Raw genomic sequence first — 15,436 nt, 5'->3', positions numbered from 1 at the left:
TCTAAGAACATAATGCAATACATTTTATAAAGTGCCTTGGAAGCAAAATTTGGAAAGTGGCCTATCTCCAGGTAAAGTAATTTGTGAGTTACTTAAAACTGTGTATTTTTAAAGACTGGACTTAATTTGTCTGCTAAGAGTAAAACATAGTTGTTGTTGTTTTTCTGACGGTAAATGTATTTACAGAGTCTTTCCAAGACAAATAGTAGGGGAAACAAGATCATTAAACTTAAATCCGTTCATCTTCATAACAAGTTCTACAATCGGAGGTTATCACTGCTTCATCCTACAGTGCAGTCAAAATGAGGCTTCTCTGCACTATAAAGCCAGAGGGCAGTGTTGCTGCCTTTCCACCAAGCAGCCAGCCAGGTTTCTGGGACTACTGCATGACGTCATAGCAGAAGGAAAATTAAAAACACGAAGAAAACTATTTCAAAATAGACATTTAATGTAATTTTAGGCCAAAGGAAAAACTGATCATACATTGTCTTCAGTGGACCATCTGCCAGAATAGGGCCAGCTTAGTCCAGCTTTGAAGGCCCTGAGTCAGTTCTTGACCAGCATTAATTTCCCTTGATTCACTGATTTGTGAATGCTCATGCATCATAAGGTGCGTTTCACTCTCAGAAGTTCCTACCACCTCCACCATTCCATTTAGCTACAAAAGCAAGCTTTCCAGTGGGAGTTTGGGGGGGGGGTCCCCTTTTCCCTGTAGAGGTTCTTAACCTTCAAGAAGTTTAACAATCTCCTGATTCTCTTGACTGTCTCCCCAGAATAATGTACATACGACACAAGTCTACATAGAAACTCATGGGGTTCATGTATCCCAAGACCCCCTATGGTTTCTAAGGCCCCAAGTTAAGGAACCCCTGTGCTAATGATTTGAGCAATGCATCTGCTGTAGGAAAACACTGACACAGAGCAGGTGGAGATGGGCTGGATTAACCATGATGACAGGAAGAAACTATCGTAATTTCTTTTTTGTTGTTTTTAAGGAGCTGGAAGTTTACTGAATACACTGCAAGGGAATGGTGGCCAGGATAGCAAAAGAGAGATTGCCAACGATCATCATTTCTTACTATTTTGATTTGGGGGCAGAAATTAATTCTGAGGGCCTCCTTGCATTTTCAAGAACAGAACTACTCCAGAACCTAAGCAGCTATTAGGAGATTGAGGATAGCGACTGCACAAGGAATGTGCAGGGTTCCCACTCGGCCCATAAGGACTTAATTTAGCTCCCCAACCAGAAGCTTTACATTTCATTTGCAGTGAGGGGGCATTTCTAATTTTGGCTTGACCCTCATGAAAAGGTGGACAGCTCCTGTTCCTTTTTTTAGTATAGGGAGCACCTAAGTATTAGATAATTAGGGTAAGTCCTTGGAATGCCCCAAACAGCCATTTCCTCTATAAATCCAATATTCCCTACCTCTAAACATTTTAACAAAGAGCTGCCACACAAGTTTATTCAACCATTGCTTGCACTAAAAAAGCAAGGGGTTTACCAAGAGCCTCTTTCAGACATGCAGGAGCTTCTTCAAGCCGTATTGGGGAGGTGAAGGGATTACTAAAAACCTATTTGTAGGAATGAAATGAGACTGTCCTTTGTCTAACCTAACAAACTACCAAATTAGGTTGGCTGTTGAGAAGCAGAATTAAATTCTAAGCTTCTGACTGTAGCCACTTTCTGCTCCCCAAGCACCCACCACTGGATTATTTCTCCAGCATCAAAAAATTAAAACCAAGGCACTAAGCAAGCACAGTTAAGTATTGAAGGTAATTAAATCTTTATATTTTGCCTGAACTGTATTTTGTAGCACACTAAAACCCATTCAAGGGAAAAATCAGCAAATTGAAAACTGTCCCATTAAAGATTTTTTCTGCAAACTGACTAATGATTTCTTTACCCCCACCCCCCCCACACAATGCACTTAAAATAAGCCAGCACTATTTGAATTAGCTCTAGAAATCACACTGAAACTGTTACATTTACAAATATTAAATTTATTATAACTAGAATGAATTTAATGGTTCTCAGATTTGGCCACCTTATAGCTCCGTTTAAGGAGGGGATTTTTAACAGAAAAATGCATCATAACTTGGTCAAATTACTTACACATTAAAAAAAAAAAACCCTAACTAAAAAGGAAAACAAGAAAAGCAACCCTTCAGTTTCACATAATTAAAGAACAGGAAAAAAGCACGCAAGCTACATCATAGCTAAATTTACCAAACCAACCAAAGCCGGGGGGATTTTCTCTTCTGATTATGTGTCATAAAAAGGTCCGCTGTCGTATATACACATGTGTATAATGTTACATTCCATCACTGTAAAAAGTCCCCTGTGCCCCCTCCCCCCCAAAAGTTTCAGTCTAGTCTCCAAACTTGGACAGAGGCGCTCGCTCCTGCTGCCGGTGCAGTTCGTTCTCCGACAGCAGCTGGAGGTTCTCGGCGCGCAGCCGGTCCAGCTCCAGCTCCAGCTCCCGTACACGCGCGTCGTCGCCTCCCAGCCGCTTGCTTTCCAGCCGCAGCCGGTTATTCTCGTCCTCCATGCGCGAGAGGCACTTCTCCAGCTCCAGGTACTCCTTGATGAGCTCCTGCTTGCTCATGTTCTGCAGACTCTCCGCGTGGTACCGCTCGTACGTCTCCGAGAAGTCCCGCTGCAGAAACTCGCTGCCATCTCCTCCCATCCCGTCGCTTCCCCCATCCTCCTCGCCCGCTTCTTCCATGAAGTCCTCATCGCTGGTGTCGTCGGATTTGGCAGCGGCCCGCTTGGGATAGAGACCGGTTTTGAGATCCGGCTCCTCCTGGTCGTGATCATCCATGAGAAACTGCGTGGTGTTATAGGGTGCGACAGGCTGGCCCTTGGCGAACATCTCAGCTCGAATCCTTGAGGCTCGCAGGCTCTGTTTCTCGTCGAACTTTTTCTTCTCCTCCCAGGTCAGCTTGTAGTACGGTTTCCAATGCCGCTTCTTCTTGGAGGGGCGTCTCCTATGTTTTTTCTTGCCCAGTTGCCTCTGCTGCTGTCCCCACGCCTCCTCGCCCCCTGCAGCAGGAGCCCCCAACTTGTTGGCCTCGGAGTCTTGACATGGCTGTGCGAGCGGCTCGGCCTCGGGCCTCGGTTCTCCCCCGGCTGCCGGCAGGGGGGCTCCGCCAGCGGACAAATCATCCCTATTCTGGCCCTTCTCGCTTGCTTCCGGGCAGTTAGCTTCTGGACGGACCGGGGTCTGCAGGGGAGGCGGCTGGGGCTCCAAGCTCCCTTCCCCCTCCTGCCCCGGACGGCCACCCGACTGGGGGGACGCTCTCGATTGCCACCTACTGTCCTCCTCGGGCACCCGCTCCTCCGCGCCTGGGGGGCGATCGGGGTTCCGCTCTTCAAGAACAGCAACAGCACCTGTACAGTTGCTAGTTTGAGGCTGGTGCTGGTATTCTGACAAGAGTGGCTCGGCCATGGCTAATAGAGTCCTCTTCTCGAAGTTTGAAAAATTTTGGCTGTAAGTCCTTAAGGAAAAAAGAGGCTTTTCTTTTCTTTTAAAAAACGTCCAGCAGAGTCCTCTTCGGTCTGTAATTCCTGCAGTGACGCCTTTAGCCAGTCCTTCTGTCAACAAACTCCAATTGCAACTTGGGAGAGCTCAAGTCAATAAAGGGTTAAGTGCCCACAACGCGGCCAGCTAAGCGGGTCCGGGGGGGTGCAGCAGCAGTAACAGTACGTAATGTGCAAAGGGGGTGGACCTCAAACCTCCCCGCAGAGCGCCCCCACGATCGAGGAGTTGGTGGCCAAGGAGATGAGGTTAAGTCCAACGGGTTAAACCCAGCCCCGAAGGGGTTAAAACTACCCGATGACGCTGCCTCCGAGGGGCCGAATCCACAAAGGGTTAAATCCCCTGCCGCAGAGCCCACAAGGGGTTAAAGTCCCAGAGCCACCTCCTCCCACTTCCACGGGTGTCGCTCCAACCCGAGCTCCCAGTTCCCTAGGCCCGGCCGGAGCCTCAGCCGAGGACAGACAAACTCATCTCCCCTTTGGCTCGATGCTCGGTTCAGCTCAGATCTCCACCGCCTCCTCCTCTTTTCCTCCCTCCCTCCTCCCCCTTCCGACAGCAACTCTTCCGCCTCCTCCCCCGACTCCCCCTCCCAACCTGCCTCTCCACCTGCCAACTTCCAACTGCTGCCTCCCAGCCCTCTGCGCCCCTTTTATATAGAAGCCTGGCCGCCCCTCCCATGCGCATGCGTAACGGAGTCCCCATCTCAGGAAGCTGGGAGTCGTAGTTCTCATCCTTCAGGCCCGCCGTCCTCGCGCGCCGTGCGACGTAGCCAATCCCAGAACGCGTAGGGGGCGATTTCCAGGCCGCCTCCTTCTATCGCACATCCCTCGCTAGAGAAACGTGAATGACCATTGGTCAGGAGTCACAAGTCTCGCCAAAGAAGGAAAGCCAATCATAGAGAAGATGGGGCGGGCTCTGGGCCATACCATTCTGCTTCAGGAATACGAGAAGATTCGATGGCCTCTGAGGGCCTACACAGAATATTTTTATGAAAAGGTGAGTTTTAGAGGCTATTATCATATTCTGTCCTCAGCGGAAGGGTTCTGAAGGTCATAAACATTTGTTACTTAAAGCAAAAATGGTATATTCCTAAAAAGTAGTCCCTAAAGTGTAAAAGAGGATTAAATTCTATAAAGAGAGATATTGGCCTACAACTAATAATTCTTGATTCTTAAGATTACAGGAATGGTTTCAAGGTGCGTGTGGTTAGCGCCTGGGACTGACATTTGCGGAAGGATACTGCGAACACATTGTAAAAAAAAACGAAAAGCGTATGAAGAAGTAAACAAATGAAGAATAAAAAGTGCCGTCTTAAAGGGACAGTGTGACTGCATTAGTGCAGCAACCTCGGACTAGGCCTCGGAGGATGAGAAGGCAGGTTCGAGTCCCGGGTGACTTCCACCCTGGGACTGGTTTTGGGACGCTCGGCGAAAGTGGCCGAGTCCCAGTCCAGGTCTGGTCTTTCGGGGCCCCCGCCGTCCAGGACCAATGCAAAATGGTGGGCTGTGACCGAGCCTCTCTTCTGGGCGGGGATCCGGGAAGCGCGGGGAGTGCATCCAAGGCTCCGGGGAGATCCCGGGGCGGGAAGGCCTAGCCCCCGGGCCTCAGCCTTGGCTTCTGTCAAACAAAAATGGCCTCCTGGGGCCGACTTGATCTCTTCACTTCCGAGCCGACCGGGAACATTTCCTGAGGCCTGACAAGGCAGTCGGGCCAGTTGGTGGACCTCGATTTCGGGGGAGGGATAGAGCTCAAAATTAATCCTGAGTTTAAATAATCAACCCTGGCTAGCGGAGAGAGAAGGGGTACCATCCACAGAGGCCCTTCCTCATCAGTGGGCGCTGGGCAGCACTGGGAGGAAACAGAGCCGAGTCTTCCCCAAGGAGGAGGTCTTGCCCGGAAATGGGGACAGGGGGATTCTGGCCCAGGACTGGGGTAGATTCATGGGGGAGGGAGGGTGACACAGGCTCGAGAAAATTCTCCAAATTCCAGGCTCCGGCCCAGAGGACAGGGCCCTGGAGTAGCCCAAACTCGCCGCTCTAATCGTTTAGGCCTAAAATGTCAGCGTAATCACAGCATCTCCCTCTTGACACACACCCAGTGACCTATTCTTGTTATTTCTTCCTTAATAGCAGTGTCTTACGTTCGACATATAACATTGTTTTTGCACACAGAACCACTTGACCCCACCACAGACCAATGAGTTAGGGTAGGGATGATTGTCTCCGTTTTAGAGGTAAGAAGTCTCTAGGACTCAGAGAAATGAAGTGACTTGTCCAAGGTTACATGACAACTAAGGGGCACTTCTTGCTAGAACGAAGGTCTCTGTGACCCCCATTTTCCATTTCCATTTCCAACAGCTTCAGTCTAAGGTCCTCATTTCTTCATTTAGCAAACACTTGTTAGGAGAAACTATGATGAATGAAATGTCATCTCTGCTGCTCATGGACAGTGTAGAGAAACCATTAAACCACAGTGAGCCAAAATGGCAAGTGAAGAAAATCCTGGTAGGATCTTTTGAGCCAAGCTGCTCAGGAGTTGGGAATTATGGACAGGATGCGTGGGGGAGGTGTCTTTTTGGCTTTCTCTGAACGATGAAGCATTTTCAGGCCTAGTAGCATGAAGAAGAACATTTTATAAAGAGCAAGCATCGCGTCCGAAGAAAGGACTTGTCTGGGAACTCAGTGGTTCCGTGGGGAGGTGGTGATGGGTATGCCCCAAGGGACAGGCGAGCAAGACTGCCTCTGGGGCACAACCAAATGTTTTGAAATTGCCCACACGAGCCCCTGAGCTTCCAAGAATTCAGGTGCATCTGAAAAGCCTGGCCTTCTTTGTGCTCCTTAATCAGTCCTGCAGGGCTCCCTGTAAGCAAGAGCTGCCCCCCACACTGAGAACTCCCTGAGAAAAGGGGTTTTGCAGAGAACTTGAATGGGAGTCAGAGACCTTTGTATTGTTAAAATTTCAGACTCCAGAGGACTCCTGGGTACTCTCATTCAGGGGGATTGAAAGGTATAGCTGAGCCCAGCCAGCCTCAGTTTACTGGGCAGGGCTCATTTGTCATATGTGGGGAGGGGTGGGCAGATGGATAGGTTGTGGGATTCTAGAATTCTGTCAAACAAGAGGCCAGGCACCTTGATGTTAACGGAGTTTTAAGCCATCGCCAGCCACTTTACATGTCTTGGTCATTTAGGACTGCCTTATGATGAAGAGATCTTCATCCTTATTTTACAAAGAAGGCAGCCCAGGTTCAGAGCAGTTAAGAATCTTGCCCAAGTCACACAGCTAGTTGTGTGCCCATGCCTGCATCCCCAGCACCACTTTGCTCCTTCTCCCGCTACCCTGCTGTTGTCCATCCTTCACACAAGGGTTTATTCAACCTCTGCTTGCGAAACTGGACTGGACCGCGGAGCAGGAGGGCCCGTGTGTGTTTTGAGGGACACCCTCCCCACCTTGGAAGAAAGACTGACAGTCAAAGAGTGACTGAGGCTACCAGTGGGTCGAATGATACCCAACCTTGGGCAGTGGTCAAGGCCAGGGGCTGATAGAGGGAACCTAGGAATTTAAGGGTCTCCAAGAAGGAGACTTCAGAACTACCTCTTCCTCACCCAGGGTAGGAAGGTCCTGGGGCCCAGGCGGTGGCAACTGTGGCCCTCTGCAGATGGGGACCCTGGCCAGTGGCCTGTCAGGGGCCAACACTAGGAGGCGCTCGGGGTGGCGGATTCGCCACCGAATACAGGCCACTGCTAGAGCCAGGGCGGCCGCACGGGGTGGGGGCGGGGGCGACAGGGCTGTCGGAGACCAGAAGGAGGCCAAGGCCGCCCGGCGATGAGAAAAATAAGTTCGGGGCCCGAGCAGCGGGCGTCACCCGGAGCTCTGTGCCCACGCGGGCGCTCTGCCCACCCCGACGGGGGCTCCCAAGGAGCGGCCCCGCCCCCACTCCTCAGGGTGGGGCGGGACTAGGCTCCCGCTGGGTCTTGGCCTTCCAGAAAGTTCCCTGGGAAAGCCCGAGCGCGGAGGTCACGGGCGGGGACACCGGGAACGAGCAGCTAAGGAGGGGGAAGCGGGCGGTGGGCACTTCCGGGGCCGGGGACCCGAAGCCCCTTCCCTGCGGCCCGCGCACAGGGCAGCGAGCAGCCGCCCTTCGGTCCCGGCGCCGGCTTCCTCTCCTCCCACCACCCCCCAGCTCGCCAGACGCCCCCCCCCGACGGGGGGGGGGGGGGGGGGGGAGGGTCGCGACATGGCCCCACCCCCCGGCCGTGGCGGCGGTAGGCCCCGCTCCCCTCCCTCGGCCGCCCCGCCCCCTTCGGGCCCAGGGCCGCAGTGCTCCCCTCTCCTGCCCCGGGAGGAGGGAAAGCCGCCCTCCTCTCGGGACCGTCCTCGGGGGTACTGGGGGTGGGGCAGGGAAGACTTGTGCCTTGCGCGCCCGGACCCGGCTTCCCGCCTCACTCCGTGGGGACCCAGAAGGCAGAAGATCAAGGTCTTATTTTATTTAGTGAAACATTTGTGAGTCTTCCGTGAAGACGTCCTGAGTGTGTATGTGCAGGGGGAGGGAGACCAGCAAAACGGAGCTCACTCCCCTGCCCCCAACTCGGCCGGGCCTCCTGGCCTTCCTCCCGCAGCCTCTCAGCCAATCGTTCTTCCAGGCCCCGGCCCAAGTCCCAACTTGCCCAAGAGCTGGGCCTCCACCGGGAGAGACTGGGGTGGGAGAAGAGTCAGGTGACCCAGAGGGTGGGGAGGGCGGAGGCTGAGACCCGGCAGCCCCGCCCCCGAGTCACGGCCAACTCAGAACCCGGGACGTGCACCACTACTGCACCCTCACCAGGGAGCCTGGGTGTTTGGGCGGGAGAGGAGAAGGTGTCCATGTGAAGCCGCGGAGAAGGATGGGCTCTTAAATGGCCCCCCGATAAGGGAGCGGTGCAGAGGCAAACACTGAATGGTGGGAACACAGAGTTAATGCTGTTCTCCTAAACCCTAGGAAGGCTCAGGGCACAGCAGGACAGGGGGCTCATAGCCACCTCAGTTGGCTACAGAGACCCCTCCACTGAGAGTCACCTCTTCTGGGTCCGAAACTGTCGGAAGAGCCACTGGACGATGAAGGGCCACAGGAGGAAGAAGAGCAGCGTGGGACCCGAGAGCCTGAGGGGCCATGGCCGGGCACCGGGCGGGGTCCTCTGCTGCCGAGAGGGAGGGAGTCAGGGGCCGGCCCAGGCTTTGGCACAGACCGGGCAATTCCTTAGGAACCTGCTTCCGGAGCTAAGTGGGGGTTGCGCCTCCCTAAGATCGCAAGAACTGAGATAGGGAAGGCCCTACCCCTGAATCTGCACCACTAGAAAGGAAAGGCTCCTGGGGTTCCCAGTGTGTCCCTGACAGCTGACCTCCAGTGCCCTCCCGCATCCTCCTCTGAGGGCAATCCCAGGTGCCAAGGGGCCTGTAGGGGCTGCGCAGTGGAGAGAATGGCTTCTAGGCTGTTTCTACTGGGCCACAAAGCAGTGGCCCCGTTGGTGTGGCCTGAACACCCAATATTATAAAGGATGTGCCATATATTTCAAATGGTGCTCAGAGTTTAGCTTCTAAATCTCATTCTCTGCTAAAAGGAGCCAGGGCTCCTTGGAGAAGTGGCGAATTCCAGGTCCCGAGCAGGGAAGGCAGAGGTGAATGTGGGACATTTTGTACCAGAAAACAAGGAAACTTTTAAAGATTAGTGAGATCATGTTATAAGAACATAGGACCCTGCTTGAAAGGGTCTCCATTGACCAAAATTGTGCCAGTCTAAGCATCACAAAGAATAATTTCAGTTGATTGAGAGACTGAACCTTTAAAATCCATTAGTCCATAATGATACTCAAAGAGAAAGTTGGAAATTTGTCACTGTTGAGGTGGCTGTTCAATCAACTCCTTACTTTAAGATAGGTAATTAAAGAGAATGAATTAAGCACTTATTCTGCCTTTCCATAAGGCGCTGTACTTCAGGGAAATCCTAGATGAAACTCTACAGTAAAGTGTCACCCTAATAAATGTTAAAGGAATAAGAGAATTTAGAAGTCAACGTTTCTTTTTTCCAAATAAATTATTGATCCAGGCAGGGCTTATCCATTAATTGTCAAAAATCACGTGGCAAATGGGGTCAGGGGAGCAGGACATGCCCTGGCTGGCAAGAGGAAAACACGACTTAACAGTAGTGAGATCAGACCGGCACTCCTCCTTCATCCACGCCAGTGGGCCGTACTAGAATCATTAACTGTGGGACATCCAGATATGTGTCCCCTGATGTGCAGAGCATCACATGTGACATGATCTGGTCATGTAAACGGGCCAGGAGGATGTAATCAGAGAGACCTGAAGGGAACCTTCTCCTGGACCACTGGCCCAGTCTCAGTAAGTCAGTAGCAAGGAGAAAGCACCGGTCTAGATTAAAGGAGTCTTAAAGGACGGAGAAGCCACACGCAGCACATGTGCCTGGACTGGACAGACAGAGCAGCTGGAAAAGGCAATTTCGGGACAGCTGGGGAGATTTCGATTTGGATTGGGGATGTGACGATACGAAGTGTGTGCTAAAATGTTGTCCTCTCGGGCTAGGTAGTGGAATATTCTTATTTTTAGAGATGGAAAACCAGCTATTTCAGGGTGGAAATCTTCACAATCCTCAGCATATAAAATGAGTTAGAAGTAAAATAAATAAATAAAGCCTTGCGGGGGTGGGCGTTGAAAGATGGGTCTGAGGAAATTCCTGCCACCCTGGCTGACACCCACTGTGTCAAGGGGATTCAGGGTCACCCAGGTGATCCCCCACGTCCAGCAATTTAGCCGTTTCCTGCCCCCACCACCCCAGGCTTCTCAAGAACAGACCTACTCCGTCAATGGGGAGTCCCAGCTTTGGAGGGAGACAGACCCGAGGCTGCTCTCAGCTCCCTCACTGGATGTGAATAATAATAATAGTAATTGGAGAAGTGCGGTGGACATCGCCTCATCTAAGCCTCACAGCAGCTCTGTGAGGTTCCTCTGGGCTGTGTGCCCTCAGGTGAATTACCCAGCCTCTCAGACACTTGGTTTCCTCTTCTGGAAAAGGGAAATGAAAAGCAAAGCTAGTTCCTAGGGCTGTGCAGATTAAATGAGATAATGAAGTACGCGTTTGGCACTCAGTTGGGGCTCAGAGACTGGTGGCAGTGACTGATGCTGCAGGAGCTCAGAAGCAGAGGTGTGAGGGCCAAGCAGATCTAGGAGTAGAGGGGAGGGAGGGAGGGGCACGAGGGCTGAGCCACTTGGGAGCAAACCCTAAATCTGGCAACAGGGCCCCCCCCCAGCCCCAGTGCAAAGAGCAGGCACGTCCTGGCCTTCCAAACTGTTGGAATTAGTGCTCATGTTCAGTTTCTATTCCGGCAAGAGCAGGAAAGGAGGGCCTCCCCCATTCTCCCTTCCAGGGTGGAAGCGCTTCAGTCCCCCTGACTGCCCTGCCTGCAACGGAGAACCACACCACTCTGGAGAAGGCAGAGGTGTGGGCAGGTGGGGAGTTAGGACGAAAGACAGAAGTGGCTCCACGAGGAGCCCAGAACAGAGAGCCTTGGAGTTCTGCCTCTATCTTGCCCTGGGCCCTGGGGGCGGCTCACCTGCTCGACGACGCTGGGCAGGCTCTCCAGGTTCTGCAGTCTACCCTGGACATCCCGCATGCTCTCCTGCAGCGCCCGAACTGTCCCCACCAGCCACGTGTCCAATTCCTGGGGCCCCAGCGGGCTGCCCTCTGCAGAGCACAGACACACAGGGAAGGGGACTCAGGAGGCAACTCAGCTAGGGACAAGGTGGTGGCAGGCTGGGGCAGGTCTGGGCAAATTAATAGTAGAGGGCGATCCCTTGTACCAACTGTGATTTCTATAAAATCCATCCATGTGGCTGAGTGATGGGCTGCCAGGGGTTTGAATCCCAGCACCACCACTCAGCTGTGTGACTTTGGCCAAGTCAGAAGCTTCTCTGAGCCTCATTTTTGTCTCCTGAAAGTTAGGGGGAAATGTCATTGCCTTCACAGGGCTGCTTACTCAGAGGAATAAAGGAGATAATATTTATGAAAGTGCCCTTAAGGGACACGGCACGTACGGAAATCCTAGAAGGGGATTGGGCCGAAATCATTGTCCTTTGACAGTCCCCAATGGGAGGCCTACAAAGATGGGGCCGGGCAGGGACTTTGCCCATCCAGGCTGGTGTCTGGCTGGCTGGCAAGTGCCCGGTGCTGGACTTTCACCTCTGCCCCAAGAGGGCAGTCAGGGGAAAGCTTGGGGCACCAGAATCACAGGGAATGGCAGAAGTGGGTGAAGGGTCAGACAAGGGCTCACCTTTCTCTGCGGGGAGCGTGGAGCTGTTTCTGGTGTCAGGCTCTCCTCCAGGGGCTCCCTTCTGCTCTGTCCAGACCTGCTGAGAGGAGTCACAAGATCCAAGGGTGGGAGTAGGGCAGCCAGGGCACAGTGGGGTGGGGAAGGCAGGGAATGAGGGGTAGTCTCACCAGCTCAGGTTCCAGCTGCTCCAGGGAATCACAGAAAACCTCGGAGTCCAGGTCCCTAGGTGGCTGGGACTCTGGGGAGGGGATAGGTGACACTGGTGACAAGACGGGGGCTATGGAAAAAGGCGAGGGGTGTTCAAGGAGTAAAGGCACCTGCTCTGGGAACACGAGAGATACTGCCATGGGAGGCATAGATGGGTCCCAGAAGTGAGGTCCTGGAACCAGGGTCCCAGAACCTGCCCCCTGGCCTTTGCAAGCACAGGAGGTCTCAGTGTCTGTGGGCATGAATGAGGTGTGCCATCCAGCCTTCTCCCCTTACCCACCCCACTGGGAGCTCCCCACCCACCCTCTGGCTTTGGCTGTCTGTCCCTCCCCCCAGGCACTGACCTGGATTTGGGAGTGCTGGTTCCCTGGGGGGGCAGGGAAGCTCTGGGGCAGCCCTGGCATCTCCATTCAGTGCCTGCTCTTTCCAACCTGCTGAGACATGGCACCCAGAGGTGGGGCTGGGAAAAGGCTGGAGCTTCCCAGTGAGATCAGCCCCTGCTCCTCATGAGCCATGGGCTCTCCCTGAGACCCACTCCATCAGGGGCGCTGGTTGGAGTGTCTACAGGGACGTCACCTGGAGCCCTCTACCCCCAAATCCCCCTCCACCTGAGCAGCCCCCTCCGCCTGGACCTCAGAAAGTTCACTCAGCACTTGTGGAGCTCCCAACCTGGGGGCCTGACCTGTGACCCTTCTCAGGAAGGTTTCCGGGGGCCTCGGCATATCAGGGATCACCTGGTACAGGGGCTCGAAGTAAGCAAACATGTCCTCTGCCACCTCGCCCAGGGGCACCGTGTCGATCACCTGTGGGGCAGGGTGTCTGTTGGACAGGGGCCTGCCCCTCCTACCGCTGTCCTCCTATCCCACTTGAACTGGGTCCCCTCCACCCTGTGCCCAGTCAGGGACCAGAGACAAGCAGGGTTAGAGAGATGGCATGTAGGTAGTAATTCCCACAGGGGTGTCAATGTGCAGGAAACCTAATGGGGGTCAGCCCTGGAAGGGTAGAAGATAGGCCACCTAGCTGGGACCTTGGGGACAGAAAGACGCCTGCAGCCTCTCCCTACCTTCTGTGCCACCAGCTTCATCTCAGTGATGTAGGCAGACATGGCTTCCTCCCTGCTCATCTTGCCCAGGCTGTTCCAGGCATCCCTGGGGGGCAGAGCGCTGTGAGAGGCTGGTTGACAGCTGAGGCTTCTTTGCTCGGTGGGTAGGGGGCTCACCACTTATATCGTCCTATTGGGTCCCAGAACCCAGGCCGGGGGACGAGGCAGGGCCCCATGGTAGCTTGCTTGTAGTAGCTATAGAATCTCAGCATCTCTTCGTAGGAGGGGCGGTAAGAGCCTGGGCAGGGGGTGGGGAAGTGGAAGGCAGAGCATCACCCCCAGCTCCAAGAGAGTGGAAGTGGGGGGAGAACCACCCACCCTTGGAATGGACAGAGATGGTGAGGGGTCCCACTCAGCTGGACTGGGACAGGAGGCAGAGGAGATCCCCAGGGCAGCCCAGGCAGGGACTTATCGGCAAAAACTGCAAGGATCAGAGCCTCCTGGGAAACCCCCGGCAAACCCCAATCTTCTTGACCCCCAAGTGCAGGTCCCAGCGCCCTCACCATTCTTAGGCAGGTTCTGAATGACACTGACTGCGGCCTGGAACTGTTTCTGGCAGTCCGGTTCTGGGCTTTCATTCTCGGTACCCATACCGCGCGCCTCTGAACCTTGGGGACCTACTTTTGAGCGACTCTACAAGAACAAGCTTCCGTATGAGCAGACCTCCACGGTCCACCCTGGCACACACCTCTGTAAGCCACTGGTCCACTTTCCAGAGGGGCAAACTAAGCTCTACACTCGAGTCAGGTGCCCCGGGATGTCAGAAGCTGCAGCTGAGACTCCTTTTCCTACCCCAGGGCAGCACGGGTGGGGGCCAAGGCGGGTGGATAGGACCTCGGTGGGTGGGTGGAGGCAGGTGCCAAGAGCCGCTGTCCCTCTCTAGATGCACATTTCCAACTCCTAGACCGGAGAATGGGCAAGCCAAGAGGAGTCAGGGCGGGGCCAACACTCTCCCACCTTGGTCCTCCACTCCTTCTGCCCTGGGGTCCCCCACCCCAGCCGCCCGGCCACCCGGCACTCACCCTGCAGCGCCTAATACGCGGACTGAGGTCCCGGTCTCGCCACTAGCCGGAGGCTTCCGACTGACCTCCGGGCCCAATCTGACCGGGATGTGGACGCAGGGGGGAAATTTAAGCCAATGAGAGGGCTCGTTTCAGCTTCTGCTTCTATACCTCAACCACTCAGCATGGCCCTTTCAAGATTATGCAAATAGTTTAGCTGTGGCTCTCCCAATCAGTAGAGGCGAATCCGCCGGCCGGCTCCCCAACCTTGGAGGACCAGAGGAGGGAGGCAGCGCCACCTGGTGGAGTTAGTAAAATGACACGGAGTCCTCGCGCCCCCTGGTGGAAACCTGCGTCTGTCCTCCGAACCCAGGTCCTGCAAATCTGAGCAACCCAATTCAGCTCCTTAGACCCGCCCTCCCCTCCCCGCCCCGCCAGGGGCTGGGGATAAAAAAAAAAAAAAAAGAAAGAAAAAAAAAAAAAAAAAAAGGAGCTATGTCCTGGAGGAAGAGCGGGTTCTGGAGGGGTTCTGGAGGAGGGACATTGGAGCTGAGTTTTGGAACACGTAATTGTAAACCAGGAGAAGAATGAGAAAGGTAGTTCCCGAAGGAAGGAATTGCAGGATCAAAAGTACAGAAAGAATATCCAGACAGGGGTGGGTATCCAAACCAGTATGCCAGATCTCTGGGTCGAGGATATCTGAGAATGGGCTAGAGCAAGTAGGTGGCAAATCTAGGTCCTGAGAAACTAAGCTTTCTCTTTGAGATGCCACGCTCTTGGCCGCCGCCGAGTGGCGGTGTGCGCCCGGCTCTCCGCACCCAATTTAGGGTAATTGCGGCAGACAACGCTAAAATGATTAGTCTCCTGCCATCCCACCCTTCGTACAAATATTCTGATGGTTTCACATATAGTAAGTGAACACATGAAACGGTCACCAGGACCCACACTCGACGCTCATCCACGGGTTGATGTCACGGACATCTACACAGGGTGCGGCGGCCGTCCGGGGCAATCGAACGCCCACTGGGACGCTAATGCTTCCAAACCTCGAACCCAGAACCGGAGTTCTGCCGGGGATTCTAATGACTTAGTGCCACCCCATCTCCCCCAGACCAGTCAGCTTTGAGACCGAGGGGCTGGCACCTGATGCCGAGAGGGTTAATCCAATGACATCACAGCCAGAGCCTTCCTACCCCCAACCACCACCTCCCTTTCTCCCACCCCTCCAGATGGGGCTGCCCTCCTGCTTGGCCCAGCTCTTGGGGTTCT

At 54.0% G+C, this 15,436-nt stretch overlaps 2 protein-coding genes across 9 annotated transcripts; both read right to left on the bottom strand.

The window, feature by feature from the left end:
* Positions 1 to 662: 662 nt before the first annotated feature.
* Positions 663 to 4,139, bottom strand: HEXIM1 (HEXIM P-TEFb complex subunit 1). Its single transcript, XM_049636292.1, has one exon. It carries the CDS (start codon positions 3,447 to 3,449, stop codon positions 2,370 to 2,372), a length of 1,080 nt encoding a protein of 359 aa, XP_049492249.1. The 5' UTR covers positions 3,450 to 4,139; the 3' UTR covers positions 663 to 2,369.
* Positions 4,140 to 5,880: 1,741 nt separating this feature from the next.
* On the bottom strand, positions 5,881 to 14,574 carry ACBD4 (acyl-CoA binding domain containing 4). 8 transcript variants are annotated; one of them, XM_049636300.1, is made up of 10 exons: positions 14,189 to 14,574; positions 13,670 to 14,066; positions 13,284 to 13,404; positions 13,128 to 13,212; positions 12,747 to 12,867; positions 12,409 to 12,495; positions 12,025 to 12,095; positions 11,858 to 11,936; positions 11,141 to 11,271; positions 5,881 to 8,710 (listed from the first exon to the last, which is right to left on the bottom strand). In XM_049636300.1, the coding sequence occupies exons 2-10, from the start codon at positions 13,755 to 13,757 to the stop codon at positions 8,585 to 8,587; spliced, it is 909 nt and encodes a 302-aa protein (XP_049492257.1). In that variant the 5' UTR covers positions 13,758 to 14,066; positions 14,189 to 14,574; the 3' UTR covers positions 5,881 to 8,584. The 8 variants fall into 8 exon arrangements, with proteins under 8 accessions (XP_049492257.1, XP_049492258.1, XP_049492259.1 ...); XM_049636301.1 differs by having other exon boundaries at positions 11,858 to 11,933; XM_049636302.1 differs by having other exon boundaries at positions 5,881 to 8,707; positions 11,858 to 11,933.
* Between the last annotated feature and the right edge of the window lie 862 nt (positions 14,575 to 15,436).

Source organism: Panthera uncia, chromosome E1 (genome assembly GCF_023721935.1).
Source record: "Panthera uncia isolate 11264 chromosome E1, Puncia_PCG_1.0, whole genome shotgun sequence".
NCBI classification, from domain to species: domain Eukaryota; kingdom Metazoa; phylum Chordata; class Mammalia; order Carnivora; family Felidae; genus Panthera; species Panthera uncia.
Note: the sequence above shows the minus strand (reverse complement) of the source record. Positions and strands in the feature narration are given on the sequence as shown.